The following is a 23,185-nucleotide window of genomic DNA, read 5'->3' as shown; positions in this document are numbered from 1 at the left end:
CCCCCCTTCCCCGCGCCTGACAGCACCCCCCCCCCCACTGCCTGACAGCCCCCCTCCCTGTCCCTGACAGCTCCCCTCCCCGCCACCCCTGCCCCAACGTCCCACACCAGCTGCCCCTGCCCCGATGTCCCCCGCTGACAGGAGACAGAGCGCTTTCAGGGCTGCCACCTGAACGACCATTCCACAGGGCTGCATCCGCTTTTGCAGGCACATTCTTGGCAGAGAATTAACCTGAAAGTGGCTTCTCTTTACTCTCTCTCTACTCTCCTCTCGTTCTGTCTACTCTCACTACTATCTCTTTACTCTGTATCTCATCTCTCTCCCTCTCCCTCTCTCTCTCTACTCTCTATCTACTATCACTTTTCTCTTTCACTCTCTCTATCTCTCTCTACTCTATCTCTTTCTATTCTCTCTACTCTCTCTCTCTCTACTCTCTCCCTATCTCTCTCTCTCTCTCTCTCTCTCTCTTTCCCCCCCCCCCCCCCCCACTCTCCCTGGCTGATATGTGCTTGAAGTTTGAAACTTGCTGATTTAAAGTTTGCATGGGCATCTCTGAATGCCCATCCCTCCCCATCTGGCCTCTAGGCTGATCTATCCAATCGGATTGTCCCCTTCCATGGACCACCTCACCTTAAATCCCCAAAATGACTTGAATTTTTGGGTCAAAAAATGCCAACGTCAATAATCATTTTTCCCTGTGCATATTGTGACTGAAAATAATCTGATTTGTTAGTTATGCTGTAACATTTATAAGCAGCAATTTCTACCAGTATTCTCGAGGTATGGATCGTGCAAAGTTCTCACAGCCGTGGTGTTAAATGACCTCCTTTTTCCCAGAATCCAGAGTGACCTGGGAAGTAAATGAATCTTCTTACGGCATCACATTCTGAATCTGATATCTTCATTCCCATAAGTCTGTCTGATGCCAGCCCTAGGCCATGTTATATCTCACACAGAATCGAACGCCATTACTATTTCAGCGCATGGAGCCACCATCACCTACCCAGGAGATGGATCCGGGTCAGAGCACCTTGCCGGAACAGCAGCACATCTCTGGGAATGCCCTGTAAGTTTGACCGCCAGTGAGTTAATTTGTAATGTGGTGTAATCCGTGCTGAACGAATTTAATGCTACAAAGTTGAGGGCAGATCATTGGATCACTATCAAACCTCTGGCAAATCTCATTGGAACTGTTGTGCAGAAGAATCACACATTAAATGTTATCGGTGAATGATGTAAATGTCACGTACTTTTAAAGGTTATGGCTGTGATTTATTCTTTTAGTTTTGCTTTCTTCCATCTTAACCCACTGGATCTGTAATCAAGAGTCTGGCTGGTGAAACATTCTGCATTAATAGAGAACATGGGGTGAGGGTGTAAGGGGAGAGGATTAGGGGAAACATTAGAGTGGTGGGAGCGTGGAACGAGCTGCCAGCTGAAGTGGTGAATGCGGGCACCATTTTACCATTTAAGGAAAATGGATCGGAGGGGTACAGAGGGCTATGGTCTGAGTACAGGTCAGTGGGACTAAGCAGAATAATAGTTCAGCATGGACCAGAAGGGTCAAAGGGCCTGTTTCTGTGCTGTAATGTTCCATTGTTTTAATTGGATTAATATAAGATTGGACAGTGGGGCTGATTGAATGGCAGGGCAGACTCGATGGGCCAAATAGCCTATTTCTGCTCCTATGGTTTGACTGTTTATCTGACCTGATGAATCAATGGGCTAGAATGTAAAAAGGATGTTCACTCCTGATTCTCACTGACCCTACCATTATCGGTTCCAGCCAACATGTCTCTGCCAAGCCCCAAGAAACCATTCAGTTCAAGGGCAGTTGGGGACAGACGATAAAAGCAGGCCTTGCCACCGAGGGACTGGTTCCTCCTTTCCCATTGAACCTATCCAGCTGTAATGCACAATTCAAGTTTATTGTCACCCAATTGTACAAGTACGACCCGACGAAACAGCGTTCTCCGGTCCTCGGTGCAAAACACGCAGACACACAATCAGACATAACACACAGACAGACAGAAAAATACTTCATCTATGCAAAGAAATAAATAAATATGGGGTTTTTTTACATAATAGAATCTCAGATGGTAGCTGAGTTTTCAACTCAACCAAGCAGGTCGAGTTGAAAATTCTTCTCCTTGCTTTCAATTCTTCTAGTCGTTCCAAACAAAGAGACAAAAACTTGCGGACGATCGTCTGAATCCAATAAATGACCCAAATAATTAGGGTGACCAGAGGGATAAGGTTTCATTGTTCTCCTCCCAATCAAGGCAGTGATACCAATATCACCATTTCCTCATACTGTCTCGCACTGAGAAACCCATGTCCTCCTCTCACCGATGCAACCCTTGAAACGTGCATGCTTAATGATTAAAAAGCAGGTGAATGCATTTAACACCCTTCCTTGGTGGGTGGCAAGGTTAGTGCGATGCTATTTTATCGCCAGTGATCCAGGTTTGAATCTGCCACTGCCTGTAAGGAGTTTGTACATTCTCCCCGTGCCTGCGTGGGTTTCCTACGGGTGCTCCAGTTTCCTCCCACCCTCCAAAAACGTATGGGCTGTAGGTTAATTTGGATGTAATTGCACGGCACAGGTTTAAATGGCCGGCATCGGCTTCTACCATGCTGTAGATAAAAACTAAATTCATTCCAGCCCACGTATACTCAAAGTATAACCACTGAAAAGATGTTGGAAATACATGTAAATACATAAAAATAACAGGTTAAAAATACTGAACTGAGGGTGTCTTTTGACCATATGTTTTTCCACCTCTCAAAATGTAGCTTAATTGGGCGGCATAGGATTGAGGCCTGTTACCGTGCTGCACATATAATTTAAAACAAATTATATCACCAATTTTCATATGTGTTATCAAAGGTTATTTATGGGGAGAAGGCTGGTCGCTGGGGCTGAGTGGCAAAATTGTCCAGCTCGTGATTGAATGGTGGGGCAGACTCCAGGGGCTGAATGTCCTGTGCCTTTTGGTATCACAGAGGTGCCTAGAGGACTGCATGAATTGGACTTACCATCGACTCAGGGGAAGGGGCCCCTAATAATTCATTGTGGGGAAGGGAGAAAGGCAAACCAAACCAACAGGATGCGAGAGGACCTGGAAAGCCACAGCAACAACGGCTGGGGAAAGAGATGTGGTCGAGGAAGAAGTTATTGTGTGGAGATCAGGCAACACTATAGGTCAGTGAGAACAGGGACCTATTTAATTGTTAGAATGGCCCTGGGTAGATTAAGTCCAGAGAACAGTAACAAAAGCATGGGCGAAGAATCATTTTTTTAATTTACAACATGGAAGAAACTGATTCTGGCCATTTAAGTTCATGCCATCCAATTACACCATCCTACAACCCTCCACACCCCATAAGTTCTCCCCCACACAGGTCACGGGGAGAACGTACAAACACCTTAACCAGATTCGAACCCAGGTCCCTGGCGCTGTAATAGCGTTGCACTACACCACTTTCCAGCAATGAGCAGCAAGTCTGAGAAGAGGTAACAATAAGCAAATTGGAAAAGGGGCATGGACACGACTGGTGACAAGGGAAAAAGATGAAGTTGTTTGCAGTCTTACTGGAGTCCTGGATAAAGGAAAGCAGAGAGTGGCCATCACAACTGAGTGGGTAATGCTAGGGGTTTCTTTTATTTAGACACACAGCACAGTAGGAGGCCATTTCAGCCCATGAATCCATGCCTTCCAATTAACCTTTACCCCCCGGTGTATGTTTTTTGAACGTGGAAAGCAATAAACATTGTGAAGGACTCCACACACCCCTCATGTAAACTGTTCTCCCTTCTGCCATCTGGTAGGAGGAACGTCCTTACGTCCAGATTGGGCAACAATTTTTTCCCCCTGAACCATCAGGCTCCTGAATTCCCAGAACATTTGTGGATAGTGTGCACTTTTACTGTATACATCTTAATATTTTAACCTCTATTTTAATTTATATTTATATAAATCTGCTGCATGGTCCTGGAGAAACCTTATCTCATCTTTACCATGCGAGCATGGCATGAACAATAAATATAGATGACTTGACTAGACTTGACACCGGAGCCCCCAGAGAAAACCCACGCAACCACGGGGAGAACGTACAAGCTCCTTCCAGACAGCACAAAATTCAAACCCCGGTCCAGTCCCAATCGCTGGGGCAGTGAAGGCGTTGCGCTAACCCCAACGAGCAAGAATTTGGAAGAGAGGGTAAAAGTTCGAGATACGGGGAACAAATGTGATGTTGAGGAAGGATCCACCTCACAAAGATCTTCTTAGCCAGTCCCTTGGGATCGAGGTAGAGTTGCTTTCACTCCAGTTGGGAGGTCGTTGCCGGAATTATTTTAACAGGCAGTAGCCATTGCACACCAGCTTCTACGTAATCAGCTCCGCCGAGCAAAGTCCTAGTCCAGTCTCAAGGAGGTCCAGAACAAGTGGAGACTTGGCCCTGCTGCAAGATAATTCTATGTGCACACCCACAGGCACAGTTTGGTGCACACATACTTGGGAAGAAACCGTACAGGGGCAGATGCTCGAAGGCAGAGACCCACCTCCATCTAAGAAGGGATTAAAGCTGCTTCATTAGGCAGCCATTCCCAACCCTTTTTTTTCACTATGCCCCACCCCCAACCCCACCCCCCCCCCCCCCCAGGGTCTCTGCTCAAAGTTTAAGGGCCTCCTTCCAGACAAGTTTTTCCATACCGACTACATAAAAAAAATTTAAGTTACGTAGAGTGAAGGGAAAACAAGGATTTTACTTAAATATGCTGTGGCCCCCGTAGGGCCCTCATTGATCATGGCCGCTGTAAGGTACCTTCTCGTGTGCCGAGGTGGGCACTTAGCAGGAGGTCTTTAGGAAATTATATTTAGTGAGCCTTCTCTGAGACTGACTACAGTCCATGAGGTTTAATTTAATAATTAATCATAAGTATAAAAAGGAAATTAAGAAGATTCTATCATGTTAGGGCAAATGCCCCCACCTTGATCAATCAGAAGACATGAACCATTTATTAGTTGTGTATTCCAAAAATGAGGGAGGTGGCATGCATCTTAAAAAGATCACCTTTTCTGAAATATGATTTTTTTTTTTGCAAATCCTTTCCGGAATATTCCCCTGAGAAATGTGAGGCAGAAATGTCATTAAATTGATTTCCATATTCCAGTGTAGAAGGACAGACTATTGCTCGGTGAAAATTTGGCTCATGCCCCTGTTTAATTCCTCGCAGGCAAGGTGATGTAGTGGGAGATTCTGCCTGGTGTTGGGTAGTTGCAGCTCGGTGTGTACTGATGTCCTTTCTAAATGTTTGGTTCCTCTGCCCATAGACCTCAAGATGGGATTATAAAGGAGAGTCAATCTTGGATGACGGATCGAGCTCAAAAAATGTTTCAGCAGACAGGAGCGTGGAGTCCTGAACGAGTTCCATCGGAGGATATAGAAGACACTCGGCTGAACTCTCAGGTACAGGTAGTCACGGCTGCTTTTCCTGATGTTACACCATTCCATTATTATTATTGTCTTGTGGTTGTTCATTCTTCGATGGGGAAATAGTGGCCGTCCACACCTCAGCCCAGTTGGACACCAGCTCTTGAATAATTCTGCCTTCCCCTGCCTTGCACGCCTGACTAGATGGTCCAGTATTGGTGATTAATAACAAGATCATGGCGCTCACCTCTGACCTCAAACGAATACTTCCCCCCACAATGATCTGCTGGTCGCCAGCATGTCTGTCCATGGCCTAATGCACTGCCAAACCAAGGCCACCTACAAATTGGAGGAGCAGAACTAATCTGGGCATTCTCCAACCAGATGGGATTAACATCAATTTCTCTGGTTTCTGTTAAGCCCATATCTCTCTCTCTCTCCCCCCCCCCATCCCTTGTTTGCCTTTCCTCCACCTCTCCACCCCATTCCCTCTACATTCAGAGAGCAGTCCCCTCCTCCTATCGGCCCTCAGCTTTTTATCTCTCTCCTGCCCTCCCTCCCATATGTGGCATGGCTAGTATAGTGGTCAGCGCAACGCTATTGCAGCGCCAGTGATCCATCTCGAATCCCGTGATGTCTGCAAGGAGTTTGTATGTTCACCCCATGTCCGTGTGGGTTTCCCCTGGGTGCTCTGGTTTTCTCCCACCTTTCAAAATCTATGGAGGTTACGGGTTAATAGAGGATATTTGGGCAGCACAAGTTCGTGGGCTGGAAGGGCCTGTAACCATGCCGTATGTCTAAATTTAAATATCGACCTTTGACTTCTTGGTTGTGGGATTGTGCTCTTCCCCTTGTCCCTCCCTCCACCATTTTGTTCGGATGTCTTTTGGTATTTTGCTCATACTTTGATGAGGGTCTCAGGCCTGAAACGTTGGTTATGTATCTGTACCATTGCTATCAGATGAACAATTCTCCAGCATTAATGAGCAAACTGTAATGCACAATGTCCAGCAGTCTTGTGCCTTGGATTCCCCCTTTCCCGCTTCTTACTGTCACCAGATGTGAATTCAAGCCAAGCCCTGCTGCTCTGTGGTTGTAATGGTGATGAATCTCCAGTGTAGGTTACCGGCAAGAAACCAAGGGGAGTTGGAACAGGTGTGAGAGAGAGTAGGGAGTTAGCAAGGACCCATCAATAAAAAGATTCCTTTGTGTCATTACAATTTGACTGGTTGGCCAATTAAAGAACTCTCACAGCCTGCAAAAGTACAATAATTGAAAAGTAAATTTAAAAAAAGGCATATACACAGAAAATATTCGATAAAAGCAGAATCGAAGTCAAAATTTACTATCAAGAACAAGTCACAAAATTTGGTGTTTTGCACCATCGTCACAGTACAGACATTCCTATTATAACCATCTTACAACCTTACTATACAAATATAACAATAATCGTGAACGAAAAGTCAGGCAGTGTATTTGGTTCATTGATTATTCAGGAATTTGATGGCAGCGGGGACAAAGCTGTCCTTGTGCTGCTGAGGGCTCGTCTTTAGGCTCCTGTACATTTTTCCCCGATGGTAGCAGAATGAAGAGGGGATGGCCTGGGTAGCGGGGGTCTTTGAGGCTAGAGGCTGCTTTTTTAAGACACTGCCTCTTGTAAATGTTCTCGATGCAGTGAATACTGGTGCCCATGATCTCACAGGTCGAGTTAGCAGTCCTCTGGAGTTTTGAATTCAGATTCACAATTCTTTTACTATCAGGTAATAAGACAGGTGTAATATTACACAAAATTGCATTTATTGTACCGTAAGGCAGACAAAGAGAGAAGCAAAAGAGAGTCCCATGAGAGTCACTGAGTATCCATGGATTCACCTCCAGCATTCCCACAGCCTCTGCAGCCACACACATTTCAGTACAAAACATCTGTGATGTTTCTTTTATTGTAATAAAGAAACTTGGTTCTTTTATAGTAATTATAATTTATTAGCTTTAGAACTCATGAGCTCGTGGGGGAATCCATTTTGAATCTAACCCTGGCTGCAACAACTCATCTCCAACTCCCTCTAGTGGTCAGAATTATCACTAGCACTCTATTGTTACATCCACTTTCCTTGAGATATTTAATCTAACAACATGACACACTAATACAGTATTCATTTCAATTTAAATTTCAACATGAAGGTGTAAACAAACATCAGCAGCATAAACTTTTTAGATGTGCAGTTCTTTTTCTTACAATGTCAAGTTATTTGATAATACGTATGGATCTTCTTATCAGGGGCGCTTGTGTAAACTCCGCTGATCCATTACTGTCCAGCACTGGTGATGTTTTCTCTGTTGTGTGCATGCTGAATCCTCTACATTTGTCCAATTCTGCAGTGTCTCTTGCGTTTTCAGCAGGCTCTTTCAATTCCTCTTCAGCATTTGACAGTTTCTGTTCAACTTCTGTTCTGACAATGTAGGATCCTGGATCTACTTCCTCCAAAACAGTGGCCTTTTTGTCCCAAGTGTAGGAATCTCTGAGTCTCCCGGTGTCATGTTGTGCCAGTGGCCCAAAGCTTCTCGCTGACATCATAGTTTGCTTTTTGTCTCCATTGCAGGTGTTTTTGTTTCTGTTTGACATCGTTGTTCTTGGTCGAGACTGCAGAGTAGGGAAGTGTTGTATGTAGTCTACTTCTTGTCAGGGTGACATGCCATGTTCAAATGGTGAAGCTCGGTAACTCAATAGAGCTAGAAAAGGATCTGAGCCCCTGTCTAGTGTTTTCTTGAGCAACTGTTTAACTATGTGAACTCCTTTCTCTGCTTTACCATTTGACTATGGATGCAGAGGACTTGAAGTTACTTGTTGAAAGTCATGCTCTTCTGCAAAGTTCTGGAATTCTCTACAACTGTAGCATTGTCCATTGTCAATTTGAGGAATTCCAAAGATCGCCATCTCGATAATCTTTTTGAACCTGCCCTGGTCAGATGCCTCAACAAAAACAAATATGGAAGTCATGTGATGGAGTAGTGGCTGGTCGAGTGGAAGCAGCCCTCTCCAGAGAAAAGAAAAAGAAAGTGTGAGAAAACAGAGCTCAATAAACATAAAATACAGGAAGAGAAAGATAAAGTTTCAGAGAAGAGACAGAAGATGACACCCTAAAGACAAAAAGTAAGAATAGCAGAGAAAAGGGAAGAAGGAACATCACTGGAGAAGAAAGAAGAAGGCAGACCTTACCTGCATGTCGGAGAAGAGCAGCCAATCTCCGGTGTTGGTGAGTCCTCAGAGGAGCGGCCGATCTCCGGTGTTGGTGAGTTCCCAGAGGAGTGGTGTCCTCCCGACCGGCAGACTTCAAAAATGGCTCTCAGAGCCAAGAAGAGGTGCGCAACTGACCAAGTAAAAGAAAAGGTTAACGCCAGCGGGAGGGGGACTCAGCTGAGGAGTGGCCAGCTGAGAGACGCCCAGTATTGGGGCATTCGGCTGGGGGAAGTAAGCAAGAAAGAAGAAAAGAAGAGTGGTGAGAAAGAGAATGAAGGTTTGGAAGAGGGTGAGCGGCAACGGGACGACCGATAGGGGGACGACCTGTGGCAGGAGGCCCAACAACAGGAGGCACAGCAGCTGGAGGGCCAGCAAGGATAAAGAAGCAGCTCACCAGAGAAGGATGAAGATACATAGATACAGAGAAGAGAAGACACAGAAGAGGAGGAGGAAGACGACCAAGAATTTCAAAGGAAAAAAGAAGGTAAATAGAAGGACAAAGTTTAAATAAAGCCTTTTTTGAAGACAAATGAGGTCATTAAAAGAATGGCTATCATTAGAATTTAGTTCAATCAAAAGAAAAATGAAAAGAGCTGAAGACAGAATGCAAAGCTTAGAGTTGGTCCTGTCTGAAATAGGGAAAAGAGTAGAAAATGCAGAGGAACGAGAAGCTGCTGTAGAAATGGAGATAAATGATTTAAGAGGGAAGTTGGAAAAGAACGAAAAAAAATTAATGAGACACAAGATTTATTGTTACAAAAAATTGACGAATTGGAAAACTACAGTAGGCGAAACAACATAAAAATAGTGGACCTGAAAGAAGGCAAAGAAGGGTCAGATATGAAGGAATTTATAGAAGGATGGATCCCGAAGGTGCTGGGAACGACAGATTCACATGAAGAAATAGAAATCAAAAGGGTGCTTAGAGCACTCGTACCGAAACCGCCACCACATCAAAAACCGAGATCCATATTGGTAAAATTTCTAAGATATATGACAAGAGAGAACATACTGGAGCAGGCAAGAAAGAAGGCTAGAGAAGACAATAAGCCTTTGGAATATAAGGGAGAAAAAAATATTTTTTTACCCCGACATAAGGTTCGAACTTTTAAAGAAGAGGAAGGAATTCAACACGGCGAAAACTATCTTATGGAAGAAAGGATATAACTTTATATTAAGACATCCACCAGTACTCAAAGTATTTATTCCTGGGTAATGGAATAGACTGTTCTCGGACCCAAAGAAAGCCAAAGAATTTGCTGAATATTTGCAGGACAGGAGAAGAGAGGAGGAGGAGTGACAAGAAGGAAGACCAGCAAGAAAATATACAAAAATATGTAAAAATATAAAGTAAAGATAATGTATATATAAAGATTTAAAGATGGATAAGAGAAAATAGTGTTCTCTGGGGGGGCTGGGGGGACAATAATGGTCACTGCAAAATCGATTGACACTTGCGAGTAAGTTCACAAACCGAATGGAAAGGGTTGTGGTTGCCGTCAAGGGACAAGGGGCAATCCAAGGAGGGGAGGTTCATTTGGGGTTAAAGGGTTATTGCTTGTGGGGATTGTTGGGGTATTTCATGTCTTAAGTGTGTTGTCATATATTGAGATTAAAAAGGAAAACTTAAAAAACAGTAATGAGAAAAAAGGGGATGGAGGTGGTGAAGAGGCAGAAAAGAAGTGAAAATAAAGATATAAGATGGCCACGTTGGACTATATGACTATAAACATTAACGGAATATATAACCAAGTTTAAGTGTATCCCATTGGGGAAAAAAACTCACATATAATTTAAAAGACAAAGTTACAATGTTTGAAAAACCCTGGGAACCATATATGGAACATAACAGAAAAAGCAGGCCTCAGACCACCACCACCTAAAATGATAAGAAGATAAACACAATCAGATTTAATGTGATTAAGTAGATGATACGTCTTTTTTGTTTGTATTCCTTTTGTATAAAGATATTGTTTTATTGTATTTTATATGTCCAATATTTACTGTTTTTGGAGGGGGGTGGGAAGGGGGAAGGGAGGGATGGGGGAAAAAAAGAGAAAATGTCATTGTGAATATTTAAAGAAATACATCTGTAAATATATTGGTTGATATGGTTCATAGTGCAATAAATAAAGAATTACAAAACAAAAACAAATGTGTTGAAAGTCTCCAGTGCTTGAGGTCCTGCCACAGTAAATAGCAGTGCAATTTTCCATCCATCAGGTTTGCTATCGAGTCCAATAGCTTGCAGGTACAGCTTAAATCATTATTTGAACAACCTCCTCTTATGGTCGACATTTCTAGACCAATTTACAGCATCAGGAGTCTTTACACTCTCCATGTTTTCTGCGGGTATCAACTTATTCTCTCTCTGCACACTCCTGATGTTTCTTCCACTCCTGGTACCAGGAGTAATAAAGAAACTTGGGTTATTTTATAACAACTATAATTTATTAGCTTTAGAACTCGCAACTTCATGGAGTCATCCATTTTGAATCTACCCCTGGCTACAACAACTTGTCTTCAATTCCCTCTAGTGGTCAGGATTATCACTAGCACTCTGTCATTACACCATTGTCATTCCAAGTTCTAGATCTAAACCTGATATGATCAGTAAGCCTTCAGCGCCCTTCGGGAGCCCCTCCTGCCCTCAGCACCATCTCGAGTCCCGGTTCCCATGCCTAGTGCCCCCTTCAGCCAGTTTCCAGCTGTCCCCAGCCTGGCGTGAATCCTTTGACCATGCAGCCTGCGTGGATTCCTTACCTCGAGTTGCCAAAAGCCTGCGACCTGTGAGTTTGGGAATGCTGGGATTTCTGAGTTATTTAACACGTGCATCAGAATGTTAAAGGTAGTGGCAGAGCGATGGTCAGGAAGGCCATTATTTAAAGGTTAGCATTCCTCTAAATACTTTGTTGATTGTCCGCACACTGTTGCTAATGGAATCGAGTTCTGGCTGCTTCCGACAAGCCTACCCCAGTGAGCTGGTTGGAATGGGTTTACTCATCCTTAATCATCAAGGTCTATCAATCACTGGAGTGCTGTGTGCTGGCTATTCTAGTTATATAACATGCCTTAGACTCTTTGTGGTATTTTATTCTTATTTAAACATTTTTAATACAGTATTTTGTCATGTTTCTTGGAAGCAAATTCTTAAATGCATTGAATGTTGTAATCCAAGCAAATACAAGAGCTACTTATGCCAACAGCGAGAAGCTGGATGGACTGTGCAAGTTGGGCAGCGACCACGAATGGAACTAGACATTCAATCTGTCCTTTCCTAACCTCTTCAGAATCAGAATCTATTGTCATGAACAAGTCACAAAATCCGGTGTTTTGCGGCAGTGTCACAGTGCAAACATTTATATACACCACTTTACAACAATAATTTTTTTTTAAATAGATCACGAAAAGTCAGGCAAAGTGTTTGGTTCACTGATCATTCAGGAATCTGATGGAGGGGAAGAAGCTGTCCTTGTGCCACTGGGTGCTCTTCTTCAGGCTCCTGTAACTTCTTCCCGATGGGAGCAGAGTGAAGGGGGCATGGCCTGGTGGTGGGGTTCCTCGAGGATAGAGGTTGCTTCCTCCACGTAGAAGTCCTCGATGGAGTGAAGTCTGCTGCCTGTGATGTCGCAGGCCGAGTTAACAACCCTCTGGAGTTTTTTTTTTCTTGTCCTGAGAGATGGTGCAACCGGCCAGAATGCTCTCCATGCTGCACCTGTAGAATTTTATGAGAGTCTTCCTCAAGCACTTCACAAAGTATAGGCGTTGGCAGGCCTTCTTCGTAATTGCATCAACATGGAGGCTCCGCGATAGATCCTCGGAGATATTAACAATTTGAGGTTCTTGACCCTCTCCACTACTGAACCCTCCCCTTCCTTTTGTTTTGGTGTGGGCGATGTCCCCTTGAGAAACAGTCCTGACTCAAAGCATTGACTGCCCATTTCTCCACCTGACCTGCTGAGTTCTACCGACTCTCTCTGTTTGCCCAAGGTTCCATCGTCTACACTTTCACGTGTCTGTTATGAGATGCTTCATGCATACACGGTGTTGATTGAGGGGAAGATGTTGACTCAGATAACATGTGCATGATTTCTGATATGTAACTTCAATTTGTTTAATGACCAACATCATCTGGGGATTTACTACTCAAAGGGGAGATTATAAGGAAGAATGGAGGATGGACAGTAGGCATCAAAATGACCCCCGGACTAGGGGTTGAAAATGTAGATGCAGGATTGGGGTAGGGTGACCAGAACCAAAGATCACAGTCTCAAGTTAAGTCATTGGCCCAGTGATGGTGTGAAAGTTTTACATCTGGGGAATCTTGGGAATTTGCCACCCTAAAGGACAGTGATTACCTGAGTATATTTAGGATGGAGATGATAGATTTTTGGATCTAGAGCAGTGGTTCTCAACCTTTTTCTTCCCACTCATATCACACTTTAAGTATTCCCTGTGCCATCGGTGCTCTCTGATTAGTAAAGGATTGCTTAAGGTGGAAAGAAAATGTTTGAAAAACACTGTTTTAATCGTACCTCATTGACTTGTTATGTGTATGGTTTCATAACTCCAAAGGAAATGGGCCAATGACAATTTTTTTCAAGCAAAATATTTCAAAAACAATTGGGTCTAGAGCAGTGGTTCTCAACCTTCCGTTCCCACTCACATCCCACCTTAAGCAATCCTTTACTAATCACAGAGCACTGATGGCATAGGGATGACTTAGAGTGGTAAGTGAGTGGAAAGAAAAAGGTTGAGAACCACTGATCTAGAGTTCTGGGGTTAGTGCAGGAAACTGACCGTAAGGTGGATGGTCACCTATGTTCTGACAGAATGGCACAGCAGGCACGAGGATCTGAATCGGCTCCTCCTGCCTTTTGTCTGAAACCTGGTGAAACGTCCTAATGCAGAGAACTTGGGAAATACTCGGTCGAGTTTCAAGTTCAAATTTATTGTCACATTATATCTGATTGAGTGAGGGAAGTTCTATTGTGATCAGTCTGGCAAATCAACTCTGACATCCAGAGAAAGCAACAGAGCACAATTACAGTGTGCATTGTTACAGTGCAAAGATCAATTACAAATCAATGGCAGCGTGAGAGTACTGTTGTGGGGTTCCTTCAGGAGCTTGATGGCTGCATTGATGAAACTGTCCTTGAACCTGTCGGTGAGCAATTTCACATTTTTGAACCATCTCCCCAACAGGAAGAGGGAGAAGTGAGTGACTCCAGGGTGGGATAGGTCCACAAATTCACGTTCATATCAAGTGTATTGTCATCTGATTGCACAAGTGCAAGCCGACGAGACAGATTTCTCCTGTCCTTGGTGTGAGCGCATATCCAGACATAACATATGCCATACAAACTATATGCAGAACAAATATATAAAAATAAATTAATTAATGTTGTCTACTGAACACTCAGAGAGTGAGTGTGAGCAGTTCCTTAGATCGTTCAGTATTCTCAATGCCCGTGGGAAGAAGAAGTTGTTCCTCAGCTTGGTGGTGCTGGCTCTGATATTCCTTTCCCAACTGGAGTAACTGAGAAATGCTGTGTGCAGGGTGGAAAGGCTTCTCGACAATTTTGCCTGCTCTCTTCAGACAACGATCCCAGTCGATAATGTCAAGTGATCCTCTCTGCCACGAAAGGTTGATATGATGGTGGCCGGTAGCCTTGTCCGCTTCAGTCTTCTCAATTGCATCTTCCTGACGAAAGGAGATGTTGTGCATCCTTGATAGGTCACTTGTTTTTTTTAAACTTTATTTAAGATTTTTATTACATGAATAAAATAGAAAGTTACAGTAAAAATATTAAACATAAGATAATAAAAATTACAATACTACATCGGCAGACTAAATAAACTAAACCCCGCCACCAAATTAGTACACAACATTAATGACCTAGCTTAAAGTTAGTCCAACCCCCCCCAAAATAAAGAGTGAAAGAGTGAAGAGTTAATAAAATGAACAATAATTATATATTTTAAAAAACCCTTACACAAAAAAAGATAAAACATAACAAATAAAGATACTAACATCAAAAAAAAGAAGAAAAAAATTTTTTTTTAAATTATCAATACTAAAATATCAAACTTAAAAACATATTTAAATCAAACTTAAATGCATATATTTAGCAAACGGAGTCCACTTTAACTTATAAAAAGACATCCTATCCTGAATTGAAAAAGATATCCTTTCCATAGTCAAACAGAACTTCATCTCCAAATACCATCTATCTAAAGTTAATATATTTCTATCTTTCCAAGTAAGAGCTATACATTTCTTGGCCACAGCTAAAGCTAAATAGATAAAGAAATCTGATAATCTTGTAGGCCCAAATCAATTAATGATTGCATATTCCCTAATAAAAATATACCAGGATCTAATACAAGACAAATATTATATAAACTATTAAATATAGATTGAATACCCTTCCAAAACTGTTGCAATCGATCACAAAACCAAACAGTATGCAAAAAAGTATTAGCCGTCTGGTCACAACGAAAACAGCAATCCGACTTACTAAGACCAAACTTTTTTAGTTTCTCCGGTGTTAAATATAACTGATGTATAAAATTGTAATTAATCATCGCTAATCTAGCATTAACCAATTTCCTAATACTATTCTGACAAATTTCCATCCAAGCTTCTTCAGCTATTATAAAACCTAAATCTTTTTCCCATTTCAACTTATCTTTATCCCAATCTTTTTTACTATCAATTTCTTGTAAAATACAATACAAATCAGATATATATCCCTTTTGTGGTATTGAAAGTACATATTCCTCAAAATTAGAATCAGGCAATAAAATCATATGTCGACCACATATCTGTTTTACAAAAGATCTTAATTGATAATACACGAATACAGAGTTTCCACTAATACCAAATTTCCTTTGTAATTCATCAAAAGAACAAAAACATCCCTCAGAAAAACAATCGGATAAATTTTTTATTCCCTTCCTTTCCCACTGTTTCAAAGTAATATTGGAGACTGTAAAAGGAACAAGTTGATTGGTATATAATGGCAATCGTCTAGACCATTTATTTTTGAGCCCCAATTTATTAAGTTTACTTGTCCATAAGTTTAATAAATGCTTCAATATTGGGACATCATAAGTTCGTAATAAATTTTTATTCCATCGAAACAAAAACTCATGAGAAAATTTTTCTGAAATAACCACCATTTCTACCTTTGCCCAACTGGGCTGATCATCCATATTCATTAATGCACTAAGAAATTTAAATTGAACTGCTTCATAATAATGTTGAAAATTCGGTAATCTTAAACCTCCAAATTGAAAATCCCACATCAGCTTTCTCATCGCTACCCTCGGAAATTTTCCCTTCCATAAAAAGTCTCTAATTGCTTTATATAAATCCTTAAAAAAACTTTTATTTAAAAAACAAGGAATTGATTGAAACAAATATTGTATTCGGGGGAAAAATATTCATTTTTATAGTATTAATCCTCCCTAATAGACCCAAAGGCAAATCCTTCCACTTAATCAAATCTAATTTAATCCTTTTTATTAAAGGAAGATAATTAATTGAATATAATTCTTGAAATTCCGTATTAACATTAATTCCTAAATATTTAATTTGTGTGGTCCACTTCAAATTTGTAATACTTTTATACATTGAATAATCATTTTTACAAATTGTTAAAATTACACTTTTGTCCAATTTACTTTATAACCAGATAATTGACCATAAATTTCTAAACATTCTTGAATTGCTGGTAAAGAAATACCCGGATCCACCAAATATAATAAAACATCATCAGCAAATAGATTAATCTTATATTCCTCATTCAAAACTCTCATGCCTTTAACATTTTCATTTTGACGTATTAATTGTGCCAAAGGCGATAGGTCATTTGTTAAGCTCGACCAAGGCCTTCCACTGGCTGGATATTTGCTCCCATTACCAAAGATTTACGTGTTACTTCCGAGAGCATTTTGCTTTTATAATTTTAAATGTATATTTTTTACCTATTATTTTTCCTTTATATATTTGAATATTTTTAATTTATTTTCCTCGATTTTATTTTACCAGTTGCTTGAAGCTGCCGGTTGCTTGAATTCCAGATACCAGGGGCTTTACTATACAGGTAGACCCCAACTTACGATAGAGTTCCATTCCCGGACTCACATCGTAAATTAAAATGATCGTAAGTTGAAACAATAGCACCCTCTACCATTTATTTTTATATAAATTTAATTTAAATACTGAAAACATTTTATACAACACAATTTAAAGTGAATAGCATTACAAACCTGTGCCACGTAATGCAAGTGAGGGAAACATCGTAACTTGAAACCGAAAGTACCTGATTCTGATTATCATATCTTTGAAATATCACAACATGACGACGTAAGTCGGGGTCTATATTAACATTATTTTTATTAATATTATTATTAATTAATAGGTGGTGCTAATAGCAACGATAAATAATGAATAAAGTAAGAGTCTTTAAACAAGCTCCTGATTGAGTTTGTGGTTGAGGAGTCTGATGGTGGAGGGGGAGCAGCTGTTCCTGAACCTGGTGGTGGGAATCTTGTTTGTACAAGAAGGTAGCTTTGAGATTAAGCATTTTATTCAGTTGTCTTGACTAGCATAGAATATAGAACACTACAGCCCAGTACAGGCCCTTTGGTCCTCAGTGTTGTGCCAACCCATATATCCCTTCCTAAAATAATACTAAACCCTCCCTACTCCATAACCATCTATTTTTCTTTCATCCACTTGTCTTAGAGTCTCTTAAATCCTCCCAATGTTTCAGCCTTCACCACCATCCCAAGTACCCACAACTCTGTGCCAAACACTTACCCCTGATGTCTCCCCTAAACTTCCCTCCCTTCACTTTGTATTCAAGTCCTCTGGTGTTTGCTGACCCTGCCCTGGGAAACAGGCGCTGGCTGTCCACCCTGTCTACGCCTCTCATAATCTATCAAGTCTCCTCTCATTCTTCTACACTCCAAAGTGAAAAGTCCCCGCTCTGCTAACCTTGCCTCGTAAGACTTAATTTCCAATCTCGGCAACATCTTCGTAAATCTCCTCTGAATTCTCTCCGTTGCTTCCACTTCCATCCTGTAATGAGGTGACCAGAAATGAATATAAGTGTGGTCTTACCAAAGATTTGTAGAGTTGTAACATGACCTCTCTACTCCTGAATTCAATCCCTTATTAATGAATCCCAGCATCCCATAGGCCTTCTTAACTATACTATCACCCTGTAACCAACCATTAACCCTGTACTCAGCCTTCTGATTTGTCCTTCCAAAATGCATCACCTCACACTTATCTGGATTGAAATCCATCTGCCACTTTTCTGTCCAACTCTGCATCCCATCTATATCCTCTTGTAACCTTCAACAACCTTCAGCTCCATACACAACTCCTTTTCCAGAGATGCATGTTGCTGGCAAAGCCAGCGCTTATTCCCCATCCCTAATTGCCCTTCAGAAGGTGGAGGTGAATCAGTTTGGGACAGGACACCCACAAACAGAACCAGTTGGTCAGGTTTTATAAAGTTATGGCATAAACATTGGAACAGGATGCAATAGAAAGCCCCCATGGTATTGGCCAGTCCTGTGGGATCTATTAAAATATTGAGGTAAAATTGACATCAACAGGATTTTGAAATGGGTAATTGAGATGTATTTGTAAAGGTCCAGCAAGGTCAGTGTAGCGGTCAGCTCAATACAGTTAGAGCGCAATCGGGACCGCACTGTCAGTAAGGAGTTTGTACGTCCTCCCCATTTCTCTTCAGAACCTCTGGTTTCCCCCCACCTATCAAAAATATGTGCAGGAGTTCTAGGTTAATGGGGTGTAATTGGGCGGCATGGGCTCGTGGGCTGAAAGGGGCTGTTACTGTGCTGCATGTCCAATGGGGCAAAAGGGTAGATTACAGGGTAGTGTGGGGGAGATGGAGTTAGGTCACATGCAGCCAAGATTTCATTGAATTAGAATGGAGGCCTGAATGGCCTTGTTCATCCTTTCCTGGTTACTGGGAATGGGCAATCAAGGCTGGCCTCGCCAACATTCAATATAGAATAAGAATTAAACCGTTATTAACTCTGGACAAAAAAATTTTTTTCAAAAGGTTTTCTTCCTTAAAAAAAATAGAGGATTATGCTAGACGACTTCAGGCTGAACACAAAGATAATTTCAGATTTTTTGTAACACATAGGAGTTTGGAGAAACATTACATTAACTTTTATTGAATTTAGCTCGTTTAATCACAACATTGCTGACACGTTAAACTGACTGAAAAATGTTTCCCGCTGATTTTCATTTGTACTCAGCATCTGATTCCTCTCATGTAAGCGTCCAAAAATAGTCAACCAGCATTGATGGATTCCAGTTGCCCTGATACCCCTTTTCCATGGTCACAATGTCCTGATGAAACCATTCACCATGTTCGTCACTGACGGCCACCAAGGTCAGCCAGGAAGATGTCAGTAAATGAAATTTCAAAGACATGTTGCACCTTCATGGTTTTGTATGTTTGAAGTAGACTTAAAATATGACAGGAAATCACAAAAATAGGTTATATCTAAAAGATTCAAGATTCCCTTATTGTCATGTAATAAAACAGCAATATTACATGAAAATCACTTTTGTCTGCTGTGAGGCAGACAGATTCACCATCGGCAGAAATTGCCTGAAGCGCCTCTTACAGTCAGAGAAAGAGAACTCTCCCTCAGAGTGTCCGTGGATTTGCCTCCAGCACCCTCGCAGCTTCCACAGCCGCACAAAGTCCGGTCCAGACCATCGGCCGCCCGAGCTCCAGATCCCAACCTCCGGCGTGGTGAGGAAACCTTCAACGCCCTCTCTCGCATCCCTGGATCCTATGCCCGGTAGCTCCTTCAGCCTGTCTCCAGCAGTCCACCGCCTGGTGTGAGAGCTTTGACCACAGTTGTCAGCAGCCAACAGATGGCGTGGGCTTTTCGCGATCAGCAGCCCAAAATCCATGAAATGTGCCCAGAAGTGTTCAGGAAGCAATGTCTTTGTTGCCCTGTGTAATCTGGTGGGAGCTTCCCCTCTCCTTAGACATTGGTTTCTGTGAACACATTGGGCAGGTGATGGAGTGGCAGGCGCAGCAGAGAGAACAAGGAGCCTTCTCGCTCACTCGGGCGCAGCTGGGGCTGATGTTTCCTTCCCTTTAATACCCCCCCAAATTTGGCTTTGTCTTGCAGGCTGTGGAGATGCAAGAAATGGGGAGGGACGCCTACTCGGACAGCGACCAGTACCTCCTGATGGAAGGCCAAAGTCGAGCATCCTCCATGCCACGACTTCCAGCAGGGAACCAAGTGAGCTCAGTGAGACCTACTCTGCTGCGTCCTGTATTGCGTTCCATTCACTTAACTCTTCCAATGCAATCTGTGCTAATGAATTTACACTCACATGCATTTCAGGAGAACTCTTTAGGTTCCTATACCCCTACCCAAGATAAATTGTTCTTCTGACTTAGAAAGCCAGTAAATAATAAATGGGAAGAAAGGCATCCACAATGACTAGGACTGAAGGTTATAGCCAACATCTGAAGCAAAGAAACTATGGCTGCGGAATCTCAGCAGGCAAGCAGCATCTATCGAAGCAACCTTTCATGTCGAGACCCTGCATCGGGTCTGGACTTGGAAGGTTCACCAACTCCCTTGGGCCTTCAGGGATGTTTCTTGACTTGTCGGCAGTTGGTGTTTCACTCCTGAAATGTCCTGCATCTGATTTCAGTTAAACTGAACATCAAACCCAGAATAATGTTTCTGCTGAGTGCTATTGGTCTTAGACCAGCAGTTTTAGAACAGTTCCACCCCCCCCCCCATCAAACTCACATCCCACCTTAAGCAATCCCTGTTCCATAAGTGCTCTGTGATTAGTGAGGGATTGCTTAAGGGGGTAAGAAAAAGTTTGAAAACCACTATTTTAATCATCCCTCATTGACTCGTTATGTGCACAGTTTCAGAACTCCAAATGGGCCAATGACAATTTTTCTCCAGCAAAATATTTCAGTAACAATTGAGTCTAGAGCAGTGATTCTCAACCTTCCCTTCCACTCACGCACCACCATAAGCAATATCCTACTAATCGCAGAGCATTGGGATTGCTTGAGGTGGACTGTGGCTTTGGTGGGGTGGGGGGGGTTGTAATTTGAAACCTCTGGTTCATACGGAGAGCGTCAGCTAAATCTGTACGGGAATTGTTGGCAATGTTGGCAAACTTTGCTCAATATTTACCCTGTAGAGGAAAGCAGGAAACATTTCTAAGCATTACAAAGTGCCCCAAACTGTGACATGCAATGGAAAAGTAGATTTCAAATGCTGACATCCAGCCAGAAATAGGAATACTAATGACATTATAACCCTTGGCAAAAGCAACACTGAACGTTGGCTGGTTGTTAAGTTCAAAAAGGGCTTGTTTGCCTTTTCCATCTGTATGTTTTTTTTATTTTGTTTCATGACCGTTCCTTTTTTTAGGAGATGTGCATTTAATTGCCATCTCTGGAGATAAACTTCCGATGAGCTTTGCCAAGCATTTTCTTTGATTGATAGTCAGTGATAATTATCATGTAGTAGAACAGAACATGCGATATCTCATGAAATTCCCTTCTGCCTGCTGTAAGGCAGACAAAGAGTTGCTGTTTAGTGTCGAGAGTCCCTTTAGAGTCTGTGGTCAATTAGTTCAATTTTGGATCTAGTGTATTTGACTTTTCAGAGAGCGTTTGATTCTGTATAGAAGATTAGAGAATTCAGGGTCATAAGCAGGCATACAGTGAGATTAATTTAACCCTTTAGCCTCCATGTTCCTGTTTTCAGGGAGTACCAACAAGCGCATATTCTCCAAGACCCCAGCTGGATCACATTGAAGTTTACCCATGGACCCAGTCTGGAATATATATATTTATATATATATATATATATATATATATATATATATATATATTTATTAAAAGTGGCCAGGGTCCATGGGGTTAACAGAAAGCAAAGAGTGGGAATGCCTGCATATTTCTCAAATTGGTAGGTTGTGGCAAAGGCTCCTTCAACAATTTGGCTGACGGTGCACAATGTTGTGTTTCCGTACAACGATACGAAGCTGCTTTGGATGGTGCATAAAGGAAATAGATTACAAAATGAGCAACGTTAACTGGCCAAAAACACAGCAGATGAGGCATGATGTGGGAAAATGCAAGGTGATCCATTTTGGTGCCCCACAGGAAAACAGCATACGACTCAAAAGGTGACATGTTTGGAGAGTTGATATTCCGATGACCTATTTGTCCTCAGAGACAAATCATTGAGAGCTAAAGTATTATAGCAGCAAGGCAGAAAGACCCTTGTGCAATACACAAAGTGTGCTGGAGAAACACAGCATCTGTGGGAAGGGTGATCAGCGTTTTGGGTCTGGGCCCTGCTTCAAGGCGTGAGGCAGGTGCCTGATTGAAAAGGGGAAGGTGGGGGAGGAGAGGAGCCGAGTCGGTGTCAGAACATCTATTTGGGGTGGGGGAGGCATTAGGGTAACCATGGTGGTGGGCCACAAATTGACATTCAAGAACTCACTCAGTAAGAGAGGAGGAGGAGAGAATAGGTGCCATACCTGCCATGAACTTCCTCCAGGTGCCACCATCACACCTCTTCTCCCTCCGATGTCACAGACCCATGGTTGTAGGGTGTGGAGGCGCAACCACGTCATTTTGATGGTGCTGCGGGTGGGGGGGAATTGTGTACAATGTTGATCTGCTAACCAAAAAATAGGATCCACCTCCCAGAGAGAGCCACAGGATTCAGGAGACTGGTTCTTGGGATGGTATGTTTGCCTTATGAAGAGAAATGGAATGAACTCAGCCTTTAATCATCAGAATTTATAAAATTAGAAATTATCTCATTGAAACGTGCCTTTTTTTTCACTGGGGTTGAGGGAAGATATTTCTCTGAGCCGAGGAGTCGAGAACCAGTGGAAGATCAATACAAATGATCATTAGCCCATTCCATGTATGGATACACATTGGTCTAAATCTTTTGGCTTCTCGGTTAATTTTCTACTACCTCACCTCGCAGCCTGAAAAATATAAGACATAGAACCTCCAATGCTACAGGCCATTCTTCAGTCCTCGATGCTGATCCGGGTTATGCATTCCTACCAAGAAAATAAATCCTTTCTTCCTTGTAGCCCTCTATTTTCCTTTCATCCACGGACTTGCTATTCAGCCCATCAAGTCTGACCCACCATTTAATCATGAGCTGATCCATTTTGTCACTCAGCCCCCATTGCCCGGCCTTCTCCCCATAACCTTTGATGCCCTGGCTAATCAAGAACCTATCAATCTCTGCCTTAAATAAACCCAATGGCCCGGCCTCCACATCTGCCGTGGCAACAAATTATGCAGGTCCACCACCCTCCGGCTGAAGTAATTCCCACACATCTCTATTCTAAGCAGACGCCCTTCAATCCTAACGTTGTCCTGGAATCTCCCACCATGGGAAACAACCTTTCTACATCTACTCTGTCCA

General features: G+C 42.3%; 1 protein-coding gene across 1 annotated transcript in view; it reads left to right on the top strand.

Annotated features, from left to right (window-relative positions):
• Positions 1-23,185, top strand: part of LOC138758466 (voltage-dependent P/Q-type calcium channel subunit alpha-1A-like) — a 371,903-nt gene that overhangs the window by 326,404 nt on the left and 22,314 nt on the right. The window contains exons 40-42 of the mRNA XM_069927418.1: positions 957-1,066; positions 5,337-5,472; positions 19,877-19,990. Of these exons, the coding sequence (XP_069783519.1) occupies positions 957-1,066; positions 5,337-5,472; positions 19,877-19,990 (360 nt within the window). The remainder of the gene's footprint in view (positions 1-956; positions 1,067-5,336; positions 5,473-19,876; positions 19,991-23,185) is intronic.

The sequence above is a fragment of the Narcine bancroftii genome, chromosome 3 (genome assembly GCF_036971445.1).
Source record: "Narcine bancroftii isolate sNarBan1 chromosome 3, sNarBan1.hap1, whole genome shotgun sequence".
Classification (NCBI taxonomy): domain Eukaryota; kingdom Metazoa; phylum Chordata; class Chondrichthyes; order Torpediniformes; family Narcinidae; genus Narcine; species Narcine bancroftii.
Note: the sequence above shows the minus strand (reverse complement) of the source record. Positions and strands in the feature narration are given on the sequence as shown.